At 33.8% G+C, this 15,917-nt stretch overlaps 1 protein-coding gene across 1 annotated transcript in view; it reads right to left on the bottom strand.

Moving 5' to 3' along the window:
* LOC117564904 (protein nubbin) overlaps positions 1 to 15,917 on the bottom strand; it is a 55,650-nt gene that overhangs the window by 13,912 nt on the left and 25,821 nt on the right. The window contains exon 3 of the mRNA XM_052002674.1: positions 4,919 to 5,374. Coding sequence (XP_051858634.1) covers positions 4,919 to 5,374 — 456 coding nt within the window. The remainder of the gene's footprint in view (positions 1 to 4,918; positions 5,375 to 15,917) is intronic.

The raw sequence follows: 15,917 nt of genomic DNA, 5'->3' as shown, positions 1-15,917 counted from the left end.
AAAACAAGCAAATTATAACGAAAAGTCAAATTCCAAGGTGACCAGAAGAAATAAATACATAAATAAAATATATAAAAAATCTTTCCAGATATGTATAAAAAACATGCGCTGCAAGCAGGTAAAAGATGCACAGCAAAAAAATCATAAAAAATTGTTACAAAGTCATAAAAAGTCGGTAGTTGTCAGTTGGACCAGGTAAACTGGCAGCACACTCACAAAAAATTGTACAAATCCATTTGTCCTGGCAAAGCGTTTAACGCCCAAAAGGCGCAACGTTTCCGTTAGCGATAACCACCTATAGAGAGCATAGATCTTGGGATTTGTGGTACTTGAACTGCATGAGATAGTTTGGATACCCTGTAAATTACGAGGAGTTTTGAGAGAGAGAGTAGCAAAGTAAAATATGAATTTGAGGGGAATATTTCTTAAGTGAACTTTGTTATTATATTGAGAAAAAAACTAAAAGCTAAAGCTTAAGATCTAAAACTTGATATACAGATGTATAAATGTGTTAGCTACATATTTTACTAATTTCATGATAATCGGGTTATAAATAATAGTAGAAAATTTCACAAAAAAATTTTAAATATTCAGAAAAACTTCATTATAAACGCACGACGAATAATATTGGATATATCTGGACTATATATTTTCCCAATTTCATTGTTATATGTCTACAAACAATATTTGCTGTTTTCCTTTAAAAACAAAAATTCCGTAAAATGATGTATTAAGATATTAGCCACATATTCCATTCATTTGCTGATAATCGGTCTAAATATAATACAAAATTTTTAGGGAAAATTTCATAGACAATATCAGCTACAATGAAGTAAGCTACATATTTTGCGAATTTCAGTTTTATACATCTATTAATAATATTTCCTATTCCAGCAAAAATATTTAGAAAATTTCATGATAATTGTTCGACAATTAATCTTATATCTTTGTGTAAGAAAGTTGCTTTAAAAAATTGTACGTTTTTTGGAAGTACATTAGATATTTTAAAATATAATTGTATTCAGTTTATCGTAATATCAGTTCGTTTAAATTTTGCAAGTTTTTAATCTTAAAATGCAAAGTTAGCATACAAATCTTGACTTAATATTATTTCAACCTTAAACTCTTCTTTCAAAATTAGATTTGCCATACAAATTTTGATTTAAGATTCTTTCAACCTAAAAACCTTATTTCAAAAAATCGTAAATCAAATTGTTTTCACTCTAGATTTGTTTCTCTCCGTGTAGGCTTAACTTTTTGCAGGGTATCTCTCACACGACTTCTTTGCTTTTTTACGGTTTAGTTTTTGCGCTGGCTTGCATTTTTTACGATGCACACACACACTCAAAGACACAGACCGAAGACAGTCAAGAGCCGCGCTCTGGGGCTGTAAATTGCGGCGATTTCCACGTAAATCATAAAAAATTTAGATACCCTGGACTTCTTTATAACCTGGAACGAGCAGCAGCATCCTGTGCTTGGTCCTACATGTTAATTAGACCTTCGGCTGTCTTTGCCATCAATTGGCTACTGGTTCTGAGCCACTTTCCCACTCTCTCTCTCACTCTCTCACGTTCACAAGGACTTGCTAAAAAAAGAAGACTTCGCGGGTCAACACTTTGACTTAGTGACTGAACCGTTTGACTTTTTTATTTGCTGCCAGTTCGGTTCGCACTTGGCCTGGCCTACTGTGCGTGCCCATAAAAAGAAGATATGTTTGTAACTCTTTTGGAACTGGGAATTGGGAACTGGGAACGTCCTTGCCTCCGACCTCGATCAGCGTAATCGTAAACGTTTCACTCATTGCCGAGAATTACTTAAGTCAATGTAGGCAAAAGATCATAAAAAAAGAGTTTAGATTTTTTATTGGGGCAGCCGGAAAATATGAAAAAAATCAACTGAAACTGAAATTGAAACTACAACTAAATAAATGAGAAAAGGTCGAAAGGGAAATGTGGAAATGTGCGTGTGTACTTGGTAAATAAATAGTTTGTTCTTCTTCTGTTAGTTGTAAAATTTCGTTTGGGAAAAGAAAAACACTCGCAACTAAAAGTGAAATGCGTAATGAAGTCATAAAGTGAGCAAGGCCTTGGCACATGCAGGTATTTTGAGTATTTCGAGAGGTGCTTTGTGGGTTTGTTCTTGTGGCTTTTCATTTTAGTGGCCATAAAGGTGAAAGGAACCAAAAATGGGAAAATGAAAACAGAATGTTCAAGTGATTTTTTTCTTATCAGCTAATCAGGTTGTGGTTGGTCATCTACTATCATTGCGATGACAAAATTTTCAAGAATTTCCCACAATAGTTGCGTCTTTAATCCTAAAATGTATTCATAGACAACGCATTATAATCAAGTCAAAATTTGCTAAAAAAGAAAGAAAATGAAAACAGAATGCTCAAGTGATTTTTTCTTATCAGCTAATCAGGATGTGTTTGGTCATCTACTATCATTGCGATGACAAAATTTTCAGGAATTTCCCACAATAGTTGCGTCTTTAATCCTAAAAAGTATCTCTAGACAACGCTTCATAATCAAGTCAAGATTTGCCAAAAAAGATTTTCGTTTTTTTTGCCCTAAAACTCGTGGGAAAACTAAGCGAAAAAAATTGTCCATAAATTTCGAGAAGCTGCAAAAATAAATCAAATACCGTTGCATCAAAGACGCAATTAAAAATGAGAGAAAATAAATCGAAGAAAGTTCCCTAAAAAAGAATAAAAAAAAATCCACCCCGTGGAAGAAAAGTTGGGTAAATTTTCATGCTAAAAATTGCATAAAAAAAAGCGGAAGAAAAATGCTAAAGAAAAGTTGGGGTTGTTGCAACAAGACGGCCCCGCATATGCATACGATAAGTTCGACTACCTGAGAATGTCCTTTGCCTCCGCCTTTGCCTTTGCCTTTGATTGTCCTTGTAGCTGGGGTGTCAAATGCACGCAAAATACCGTAAACCGTAACGTGTTTTCTTCTATTTCTCTTCTTCCTTTTTACTATTTTTTGTGGCTCGTTACCTTTCTTTGTTAAAGAATATTTCCTTATCGAGAGAGACAACGCAATTGATTTGAGTCGTTTTTTACCCAAAAAAAACTAAATAGAAAATAGAAATCTAGAAAGGACATAAATAAAACGCTCGACGTCATTGAATGTCATCGTCGTCAATGCGATCGATGCTTCATCATGTTACCAGACAAAGGCGAATTAAAATCGTCATTCGAGATATGTTTGTGTAGGCAAAAAAAATTCAAGGATGCAATAAAAAACCCAAGTCGAGTACTTTGAAAAATGAGGCACAACATCATGCATAATTTTTGGGCAAAACTCGCGCCAAATACGAAATAAAATATTCCTCGACAAGCTGCAACAACTTTGCCCATAGGAACCACCCTCTTAACTACCAAAAACTATCCAACTTCTAACAAACTAATAAAATGTAACTTGAGTTCAGCATTTTGCGGGAGTTTTCACCAAAATTGTGACCGGGTTTAAGATGCTTAACGGCCGATTAAGCTGACGTACAAATTTAATTAATACACACACACAATCGCACTGAGGGGGTGAGTTTGGCAAACAAAGAAGAGCCAAAGGGGTGCTTAACACCCCATTGACAAATATTTTGGAGCAAAAATTCGATTTTTATCGCTAAAATTATTTTCAGAGGAATTTGTGTTGAGGGTGGGATGAAAAGATGTCAATGCGCTAGAGATTAAAGAAGGAAAATAAATATATGGAAATTAGGAATTCTGAATATAGAATTCTGTTTCAATTTAATAATTTGAGGACGGAATGGAAAGATTTCTTTTAAATATGGTAGAGACTAAAGTAGAAAATAAACAATATGGAAAATAGGAATTCTGAATATAGAATTTTGATTCGATACAAAAATTTGAGGGCATTATGAAAAGATTAAATAAGCCAGCATTTAAGGTAGTCAAATAAATATAATATATGGAAAATGGGAATTTTAATATAGAATTCTGGTTGAATTCAATAATTTGAGGATGGGATGAAAAAATTAAATAAGCCAGCACTTAAGGTAGGCAAATTAATGTATGGAAAATAGGAATTTAAATATAGAATTCTGATTCAATTCAAAAATTTGGTAATACTTCCGAACTGAAATTAATAAATTAATCAATATGATTTATACATTCGGCCACATATAGAACTTATCAATTACAAAAAAACAAATATTAAAATTGAAGTTTTAAATTTAATATTTTATATATTGAATTTAAATGAAATCAATATTTTTGGAAATGAAAATCAAGTGTGGAAATGAAACTATTAGGATATTTAGTTTCATTTCTTGGTTTAAACATTCCCCCACATATAGAACATTTGAATGTAATTTAATAGATAGTTCTTCATACATTTTAAATGTTTTGATATTACTCTTTTGTCTCGTTAACTCATTTAATCTCTGATTTCATTCTTCTCTGAGGTATAATTTTATAAAGATAACTTTTTAAAGAAGATTTCCTATCACAAACAGAAGTACAACAAATCTAACGGGGTTTTTGCTTGTTTCTTATCTCCAAGGGATAAACTATCAAAAATGAATATGCAAAAAAATTGTTATATTTTTTTCTGTCGCACTGCTATTTTAACGTTTACAGCTGTATATCGAATAAGTATTTCATGTGTATTTTTAGAAATTAATTATACTTTTCTATACAAAATTTCTATACAAAATTTTAATATATTTCTTGTATGTGATGTAGGAATGAAATGACGTACATATGTATGTCTAATATGATATCCCACAAAACATTTCATATATTTTCATTTACTTTGACTTGATCTAGAAGTGCTTAATAGTAAGCACTTGATAAAGACAAATCAAAGACTATTCTTTACCAATACAAAATATGCTTAAGTGTACTCGCTCTTATTTCTACTCAATATGAAGTTTAAATTGAGCTCACCGTTTTGGTCCTGCAGCTTTAAGCAGTGCTCTAAATCGCGCACATCCTTGGCACTGGCATTGCTGAAGTGTTCAAAGAGTGTCAGCTCCTGTTGCTGTGTCGCTTTCTGCTCCTGTTCATCCTCCTCCTCATCCTGTTCCTCCTGCTCTTCTTCTTCTGCCTCTCGCTGCAAAAGTTCGGGTTCTGTTTTCAAGTTGAAAGGCGACAGCAACGTTGCACAGTTGCTGCCAAGTTGCAGTTGTTGTTGTTGTTGTTGTTGCTGTTCGACAAATTCATCACTTGACTGCAGCAAGGAGTTGCCATTGTCCTTGTCGCTGTGTCTGTGTCTGTGATTTGCGCTGACGTCGCGCATATTTGTGTCAACATCCTCGTTATCCTGTGACTCCTCATTCTGTTCACAGCTCGTTAGCGCTTCGCTTTTAGCCACATTCTGCGTCTCGAATTTAAAGTTGCCAACTGCAAGAGAAAGAGAGATTGAGTTGTAAATACGCCATTTTGTTAGTGGGCTTCATATTTGAATAGATTACGCAACGAACCAATCAGCGATAACCCTCTCAAAGGGTTGTCATCCACATTTACATAAGCCTCAACATTATGAATACCCCAAAAACAACAAAAAGTCATATGGAAAATCACAGCAACCCTTTTTTTACGACTGATTCGTCGGCCATTTGAATAAGCTGCTCATAAAAAAACGCCTCCCTTGTGTGTCGTTAGCTTACATAAGAAAAGGGGTTGATTTACATAATAAAAAAACGCATGTGGATTTCATTTTAATATTTCCCCCGGGGGTGAAAAAGGGGGCAACACAATCTCCATGCGCAAACTCAACACAATATGCTGATAGCAAAAAAGAGCTCTTCAAAAATCAACCAGGTCAAGGTAGCATTTCATTGGCTCAAGTGGCTCAAAGTGGCTCCGCATGTGGCATTTAGCTGGGAAAACTGTAGAGCTGAAAAGTATTTTCATGGCAAGGCGTTGAAGCCTGACATAACGAGTGCATAACCCCCTATAATGAGGGAAAAATGCTTAAGCAACAGTTCATATGGAAATAATTTTCATATGCATTTTGTAAAGAAGCAAAGAAAAGAACTTAAGAAAGGTCTGGAAGAGGGAAAGAAAAGGTGAGAAGATTGCAATGGAATGAAAACAAGTCTTAAAATTCTATTTTTAAAAGAAAATCATTATACTTTTGAAATATAATATTATATATAAAGAATTTATAGAAATACATAATTTAAGAAATCGAGTATAGCAATGGAAGTATAAATATAGTATACTATATAGAATTTAAATGAAATGCATTGTGTAAAGTTGCGAAGAAAAGAACTTGAGAAAGGTGTGGAATAGGGAAAGAAAAGGTGTGAAGATTGGAAGTCTTAAAATTCTATTTTAAAAAGAAAATCAACAAAATTTTTAAATAAAATATTGTATATAAAGAATTTAAAAGAAATAAATAATTTTAGAAATGGAGTATAGAAATTGAATCATAAATATGTATTTTATATATAGAATTTAAGTGAAATAAATATTTTTAGAAATTATAATCGAGTATAGAAGTTCAAATGGAAATAATTTTTATATGCATTGTGAAAAGTAGCAAAGAAGAGGACATGAGAAAGGTGTGGAAGAGGGCAAGAAAATATGAGAAGATTGGAAAGGAATGAAAATAAGTATTAAAATTCTATTTTATGGAAGAAGAAAAGAAAAAGAAATATTTTATAAAAGAAGAAAATCATCAAACAGTTTAAAGGTAATATATTATATATAAAATTTAAATAATATAAAAGAATTTATTTTTGGAAATGAAAATAAAGTATAGAAATCGAATAATAAATATAGTTTTATATATAGAATTTAAATTAAATAAATATTTTCAGACATTAAAATCAAGTATAGAAATGAAAATTTTAGAAAATCTGAGAATTGTAAATAATTTCAAGAACATTTCTATTAAGAATATTTTATAAAACTTAAATTTGAGTATCACATTTTAATATCATCCTATATATCCAAAATTTTAGTATTATTCGCAATAAACTTCACATGGTTTCAATCTTATTGATCTTTACCACAATATTGTCCCACTCTATAATCTTTTTAAATACCCGATATCTTCAAAATATGTCCCATATTTATCTATCTTAAACTAATCCATCTCTCTCTCTATTCTTTCGATCTTTTCTTGAAGTTTTAATCGAAATCGTTTCGTTAGTAAATTTGCGGTATTTCTGACCAATTTCTCGCTTCGCTGGCTTGAAATCCACAAAAACAGAGCCTGTTGCGCAACCTGAGATCGATAACTTCTAAGAACGCGCCGCGCAGGGATAAAGCAAGGTACATAGGAAGATAATGCTTCGCATTTGGCACTAAGCCACTAAGATACAAAACACGAGCATAAAAAACTGCAAACGAATTGCATTGTAATAAGGACGATGAAATTATTAGATGTTCTACCGTTTGACAGAGGTGCAGATGAGGGAGTCAAGGAGAAGAATAGAAGTAGGAATAGAAATAGAATTTTTCGTGAGCAAAGTGGCAACAATTACGAGGAAGTGCCACCCAAAAAGATTGCAGCAGCCTTGGCAGGGGCCATAAATCTGATGTCAGTTCTGGGTTTTTAATTAAGTACCGGGAGCAGTCGAAGTCGAATTGAGAATCGAAGGATGCACATCAAAAGGCCAACCTGCAGCATCAAAATGTGTCCTCTTCGTTGTCCAGGTGTAAATCCATAGAAATCAAAGTAGGTGTTTGTTCTCCCTTCTTGTTCGTAGCGTGGGAACAGCAGCTTGCGTAAGGACAATGCAAACCAAGTGCAATTTCTGGCCTTTGTCTCGCTCTTTCACAGACAGTCAGTCAGTCACCGAGTCAGTTGCATTGCACCCGCTGCGTAACGGGCATAACTGTAACATTGTAGGAGAAGAATAAGAAAGAGAGAGCAAGCGAGCTAGCACTATATGGCTACGCAATGCACAGTGATTATTATTGTTGTTGTGCTATTCTTTTGTAAGTACAATTTATTGCATGCACATTGATCTTCCTCTTTTGTCGCGCGCACACAAAGCAGTAGTAACGAAAACAAAACACACACACACATACAGAGACACAGACCGCCCAATGCATGTCCAAGTCGTTAGGCCAAGCATAACACAAGTACTTCGAAGCTTAAAGCTCATTTAAATAGCGGGACCCTCTCTCTGGATCACTCTCTGTGCGCTCTGTTTAATGTGCTCTCAACACGCAATCGTGAATGAGTTGAGGCTTTTGCATACGCCATCACTCACTACTCTTCTTCGTTCGTTCGCTCCCCCACTTCGTCGCAGCACAATTAGCGCATTTAATTTTGCGATGCGTTGGCGTCAGTCTGCAAAGTTTTTTCGCTCTCCGTCTCTGTCTCACATAATACACGCCTTTCTACACTTCGCTGCTCGTTTGCATAAATTTCGTGCCAGGCACCTTCAGTCGGTCTTTCCTCGTCTTCGTCTCCGTTTCTGCTTTATTTACGCGTTTTGCATGCGCAGGTGCAGCGGCTCGTGACGCGAGTGTGTGTGTGTGTGTTTGTGTTTTTGTTTTTGCTTCGGTTCGGTTTTGTGTTCGTTTCGTGCGTTTTGTAATTGCACGTCGCAAATAAAGCAAATGCCAAAGTAGAGGAAAATACGGCAATAATTGCGTAAATTTATAGTAAATACATATATTTAATTTAATCTATATTTCTATTTAAATTCACCGTTGCGTTGCGTTTGTTTTTGTGATTTAAAATGAAGTGAAAATGGGCTGGAAATATGCGATAATTATGGCCTGCTCTCCCACATGTGGGAGAGAGAGAGAGAGGCAGTGTGAAAGGGGGTAAGTTGAAGGCGTTAACCCATGATCATTTTCATTATAAAATTGAATATATTAAATACAGATTATATACAATTAGTTTGACTACCTCTTAATCATCATATAAAACCAAAAGAAGAAGCGTTAAGCAGCATACAACAAATATAGTCATTAAAAGAACAGCGAAGCTGAGCTTTTGTTCTTTGACAGCTGAGAGCTTTTGTGCGCTTACAACGGTAGTTCTTTTGTAGTGAGTGAGAAAGTTCTGGAATAATAGTCGACTCTGAAATACACTGTACTCTCGATCAATTTTTATTTTCAAACATGGAAACTGAAAATAGCCGTTAAATTTTATCCCTGATAAAACACTTTCTCATAGTTTCCTCTTTTGGCAATTTTTGGGTAAAAAAGAAAATAGATTTTCACTCTAGTTCTCATGTGCAATTACAACTCTTTCTTTGCAATAACCCAACCCGCAACATTTTTTATTACTTTTATTTTTTTGGTGCAATTTCCTGACAATTTAAAATGCATTTTTCCCAAGAATATTCGCGATGTTATGCAGGCAACCATAAAAATACGTTACGTTACAAAAAGAAAAACAACATCAAGAGGTTAAATGTCACTTAAGCCGATTTTCGAGTTTTTTCCACACATTTTTTCATACAATTAGTTTTTCCCATTTCTGCGCACTTTTTTTTAAGTAAAAAATCGCGCGCAAAGCAAAATGTGAAATTTGGTTTGCAGCTGCCTAAGCAATTTATGTATGCCACAAAAAGGGGTGGAAAGGGAGTTATAAAATGTGGGCATGGCCTATGAACATACACTAGAAATTTTCAACCCTGTTTTGCATTTATCAAAAACTTTGCTTTTTAAAAAATGTGATAAGCAAAAAAATGAGAATCGAAGAATGGATCGTTGCAAAATGGCAACATACAAGGTATTAAGGTGGATGTGGGCAAAAGGGGTGCGGTTTGATGGGACTACAAAGTAGCATAGAATATTCGTATTACTAGTTAACATTTTTTTTTATTCGCTGCGATATCATTGTGCGCATCACGCAGCCAAAAATTCTGCAGAGACAGAGGGGCGAGTCAATAAAAAACATAAAAGAAGAGGAACATCGACAAAAAAATCAAAATCAAAACTCAGCGCGTGCGCAACGCACCTTTGACACGTTGTCGAAAGGATGCGTCGAGCGTGCTGCGCATGCGTCCTTCGTCCTTCATCCTGCGCCCTCTTTATAGTTCTTGTTGTTGTTGTTGTGTAACCCAATCGGCGTGTTAGGGTTACACTCTATTGCTGTCTCGCTTGCACGCTTCGAATTTTTAAAGTGAGACGCTGATTTTTGGAAAATATTTTGTCGCTAAATGTGGCGGAACTTGAGCGTCGCATTTATCATCATTAAAGGCGGTCCAGAGTCATATGGAATACATATTCCTCCAACTTCAAAATAGTTTCATATCCTCAGCCTTTCACTTTTCCATTGGCTGCGGGTCGCTGTCGAAGGCAGCTGCCTCTATTTGTATAGAAATTTAATTTGACATGCAAACATTGGAGTTGCAAACAGCAGCAGCGGGTTGCTGGAGAAGGGGTGAAGAGCGGGGGCAGAGCGAGTGAAAGGATTCTGTCAACAACAAAAACGCCACTTCCGATTGCTGTCTCTGTAATTCGAGACGAGTGAAAGTAATTTGCGACAAATTTCCATTTCCATCTACATTTCATTTCTATTTCCATTTTTCATTTTCATTTCGAATTCGCAGTGAAAGCCATGCAAATGTTTTTATTTTTCAGCTGCCCATTGGCATTTTATTCAAATAATTTTACATTGCAATGCGTCTGGCAATTTCGCTACGAAATTTTGTTAACTGCAAATGTTAACAAGCGAAATTAATGAGCCCTGAACAAATATTGGAAACATTCATTGTAATTCATATTTCGCGTTTTATTTCGCACTCTTTGGCTGTTGTTACAATTATTGTTGTTTTTGCCTTTTTATACACCAAAAAATTTATTTAGATGCTTAGACAAGATATGTGTTAAGTGCATAATTATATGTTGTCTGGCTTAGGGTCGTTAAATGGGAGAAAGAGGAAGAGATTATATACAAATTTAAAAAAAAAATAGGAACTAATTGGATTATTTATTTAAATAAAAGTATAATTTCAAGAGTAGAAAGAAAAAATTATGAAATTTAATAAAGAAAGAACGAAATTCTGTATGTATTTTTTTTCCTTTCGTATGTATTTTATCATATTAAATACTAAAAAAATCTGAGAATCTAAAAATGTCAAGGATGGTATAAAAATATACCATATCATATCATACAAAGAAAACAAATTAATGTAGTTAAATTCGTTTATAAAATTTTTAAATTTAATAGAGAAAATACTACTCTACATATATATTTTTCTATACTAAAAAATTTACTGAGTATTCCAAAATGTTTATATAGTATATTAAATACCAAATTTATACTAAAAAAATATACTGAGTATTTTAAAATGTTAAGAAACCTATGTATTTCTTTCATTTATATTGTATTTATATAGTATATTTAATACCAAATAGTATTAGTATTAAAATACCACTGGTAACAAGCTTTCTACGTATACTATATATGTTTGTTTTAGTATATTATAACTAAACAGTATTAGCATAAAAATACCACTGACATCAAACTTTATATTCAATTCATTTATTAATACAGTTTTACTAAGTTTTTGATCTAGTTTTCCATGTGCATATTTCGAACATTCAATTCACATATTTTCCACATATTGAACTCAATTGGAAAAACCTTTTCCATCAGCAGTTGCAGCTGTCAATGCACCAACTACTATTTTAATAAGCCAGACAAAAGTCGATGTACGATATTTGCGTTCTTTTTTTTAATGAAATTTCCCAATTATTCAAATGCCCAACTGAGCGCTAGACAATCAAATTATTGGCTCAATATCCGTTCGTTGTGAATGCACAACAACAAGAATAAGAAGCAAAAGGACCCAAAACAGTTGGAGGAGTTTCTTTTTATATGGAGGCAAGGGTAGCTCTCTTCCTGGTTCATTCTTATTGCCTGCCTTTGGCCAAAATACAATTAAATTTCGTTTAAATTTTGCCTGCAAAATCTTTTTCGAAAGGAAAAACTGCAAGACAAGCGACTTGTTTACATTCCCACGTCCCTTGCAGCAAGGTGTAGCAGGCACTTTGAAATGTGGATGTTGCTGCATATTCAAAGTAATAAATAATAATAATGAGTGCTCATCAATAGGATAATGCGAAATGAGTTTCAGGTCCTTATTCTTCTTTTGGGCTGCAGCAGTCGAGTGTAAGTAATGCTCAGCGACAGTCGAAAGTCGTCCTTCTTCTACCTGAGTTTTGCAGATTGCAGGTGATTGCCTCAGAGTGATATTGTTTTTTTGGGTCCCCTTGGCAAATTTCACTTTCCCAGCGTTCTTAGCAGTCTTTAGGGCAATCTTATGCAAAATTATTGACGAAATTTGCATGGGAAAGTGTTTTTCAAGGTCTTGAGCAGGAAAGTGCAATTTCACGCTGACAGGTTGCAGTTCTTTTTGTTATGGAGAGAGATTGGAAATATTTAAGGCAATTGATTGATTGTCTGATAGTTGATGGGGAGGGAAGTATTCAATATTATAAGGAGTAAAAGAACTTTCTTATAAAATTCGACTTATTCATTGCCTATGGAATTGCCTTAAATTTAATTCAGCACACATAAAACAAAAAGTGCTAATATCATGAATAAAATCTTGAATAAATAATGTTTGAGTCAAAATTGAACCAAGGAAGTTTATTCTAAGATTGAAAATCTACAAATCTAGAAATTCAGGATTATAATTTTGTTTTAAGAATGGAAAAAACTCAAAATAGAACCAAGAAGATAAGTTTAGATTGTTGAAAATAAAACCAGAAAAACATATATATTACGTTATTTTTATGTATATATTTTTCTGCATTTTTGAATCAAGATCTTAAACATAAAACAAGATGATTTTAATTTTAAAATGCAAATTCAGCATAAAAATCTTGATTGAGGTTTTTTTCACATAAAAATCTTATTTCAAGATCGTTTTTTTCTGAGATCAAAAAAATGTTTAATCAAGATTTTTCAATCTTGATTTTTTTTCCTCTCTGTAGAAATGGATTATTATCTAAAAAATTGAATTATTACAAATGACACAAAAATGCTGATTGACTGGAAATAATTTCTCTATTCAATCTAGAAATTAATTTCGTATCGAATATTTCACAACGAATATTTCACAACAAATTTTCATTAAACAAATTTTCATTATTTGGAATAGTATTTCTCTTTTGAATTTTGAAATTAATTTCGTAACTCGTATTTCACAAATTTGAATAATTTTCTCTCGCTTTACTATTAAATCAATTTAACATCGCTGTCGAGTATTATTCGGAGCAAATCCGCGTGATATGCAAATTGAAATGAAATTAGAATAAATTCCACTCACATTTTGCCACAGTCTAACGATTTGCTTTAAGAATACAAAACTCAACTCTGGCTTCTCTGTATAAGTATTGCAAATGCTATTGCAGTTGTAGTTGTTCGTCTAGCAAATTCGTATTATTCATAACATTTTGCCCCACATTAGTCATGGTAATTACGGCAATATAATTGCAATAACAATTAGTACAATTATTGCAATTTACGTTTGCTTGTAATTTCAATTTGCAAATGCGCCTCATTATTTTTACACTTTGCATTCACACATCAAGCACAACAAACGAAAAAGATCGATGAAAAAATTCGTAGTTAACTGTAGTTGTTGTATTTGTATTTCCATTAAACCTTTGCCTAGCTGCTTCCCTCGATACTCTTTGTGGCAAGTTTGTAATTGCAATTTTTCAATTTCGCTTGTAAACTTGCTGCATTTTTCGCACTCGAGACTTGCAACACGCAACGGGCGAGTCATAAATTTAATGCAGCCCCTCCCCGATGAAGAGGCTCTCGCGTTGCAGGTTGCAAGATGCACGTTGCACGTTGCTCGGTGCTAGTTGCAACCCTACCCACCCGCTGTGCCGCCTTTTGCATATTTACGAATGCAAAGCGCGCGCCCCAATTCGTTGCACTTCATAAATTTTTACTAGGCGCTGCAGCATGCAGCAAGACGCAGTTGCAAATAGCAGCTTGATGCGGCAGCTTTAATTAGCTTTACTGTTTGATGCGTGCAGCTGAAGAAAAGCTGAACAAAAAAAAAAACAAAACAGCAGAAAAAATGTTTGCTTTCAACTTTGCCGGCAACCGTGTGGCAGCTAAAGATCAAAGTCAAGGATCAAAACGATCGACAACAACTCCGATCCCAAATCCATCGCGTTGTCCATGCTTGTTATGATGATTTCTCAGTTGTCTCTCTCTTTCGCACACACTCATTCGCTGTCTCTTTCTACCTTGAGTTGCCATTCATAATAATGCGAAGCAATCGGCAACAAAAGTTGCACAAATCAAAGCGGCAACAAGACACAAATGTCAAAACGAAAACCCAAAAGCCAAAAAGGCAACAACAACAGCAACAACAACAACAACAAAAGTGGCTCAACAACTTGGCTGTCAGCCAAGACGATTATTCCTATCCCCCTTCTTGCCCCCTTCTTGGCCCGTTCTTTGCATTCTTTGCGTTGCTTCCAGCTTCGCAGCCCATCATCGCATTGTTTTCTGGCCTGGTTTATTTCGAATTCGAGTTCGAGCTCGAGCTCGAGCTCGAGTTGGTTAACAAAGCAAATTGACACTGAAATTGTTGACTTTGATAGAAATGTCACTGCACCCACCGCAGGCAGCTGCCATAATCGTTATCGTTATCGTTATTGTCATCGACACGCCATCAACAGCAACAGCAACAGTTGAACTTCAACTGCAACTACAACATGCAAATTGTAAACTGGCCTGACATGACCTTCGTTGACTTGTTTTAGCTTTTTATACCCGCTCCGGTAGGGTAGAATTTGTTTTGGCTGACAATCTGGTATATCTTGAGTATTATATCGATATACCAACTATAGCATTCGGTATATTTTATTATTTTATTGATATATAAATGTAGTACCTTATCGATATACTAAATATATCCCTCGGTATGTTTTAGTATTTTTTTCGGTATATTTATTTAGTATATATTTATATTGTAGTATATTTTCTAGTGTTGTACTATATTTCTATACCAAATATATCCAACGGTATATGAGTATTTTTGTATGTATTTTTTCGGTATATTACATTGGCTAAAAATATTAGCCTGTAGTATATTTTTAAAGTGTAGTCTAATATTGCTATACCAAATATATCTCTAGGTATATTTCAGTATTTTTTCGGTATATTGATTTAATATATATTTATATTGTAGTATATTTGCGAGTGTAGTACTATATTGCTATACCAAATATATCCGCCGGTATATGTGAGTATTTTTTCGGTATATTGAATTGGTATTTTTTAGCCTGTAGTATATTTTTTAAGTGTAGTCCTATATTGTTATACCAAGTATATCTCTAGGTATATTTCAGTATTTTTTGGTTTATTTATTTAGTATATATTTATATTACAGTATATTTCTTTAGTGTAGTACTATAATGATATACCAAATATATCCTCCGAAATATTTTAGTTTTTTTTTCGGTATATTGGATTGGTATATTTTAAGCCTGTAGTATATTTTTTAAGTGTAGCCCTATATGGCAATACCAAAATATCCTTCGGTATATTTCAGTATCTTTATGGTATATTAATTTGGTATATTTGTAGAATATGGTTTTATTGAGAATGGGTAGCGGGTATCTCACAGTTGAGCACACTTGACTGTTTATTTCTTACTTGATTTTTATTATTTTTTACAACAATTGCACTTTTTTATGCCTTTGTTTTGCCTACTTTGGTTGACATTGCTGTCGCCTTTTTGAAAATGTTTCCACTTTTATGGAAATGACTTTATTTCGCATTCGTTTGCATGCCAACTATAAAATAAATATAGATGCAGATCATTTGCATATTTGAAAGTTGCTTAGTAAGGAATCAATAAGAATTGTGATAGCTTGAGAACGACTTGTTAATATAAGATAAGTTGATACCAAATTTTCTAATAAATATCTTTAGAGAAAATCTACAACTTTTGCTTCAAGTCTTACAAACATGCATTTATGATTTAAT

This window comes from Drosophila albomicans, chromosome 2L (genome assembly GCF_009650485.2).
Source record: "Drosophila albomicans strain 15112-1751.03 chromosome 2L, ASM965048v2, whole genome shotgun sequence".
In the NCBI taxonomy this organism is placed as follows: Eukaryota; Metazoa; Arthropoda; class Insecta; order Diptera; family Drosophilidae; genus Drosophila; species Drosophila albomicans.
This window is presented reverse-complemented; position numbering and strand designations above follow the sequence as displayed.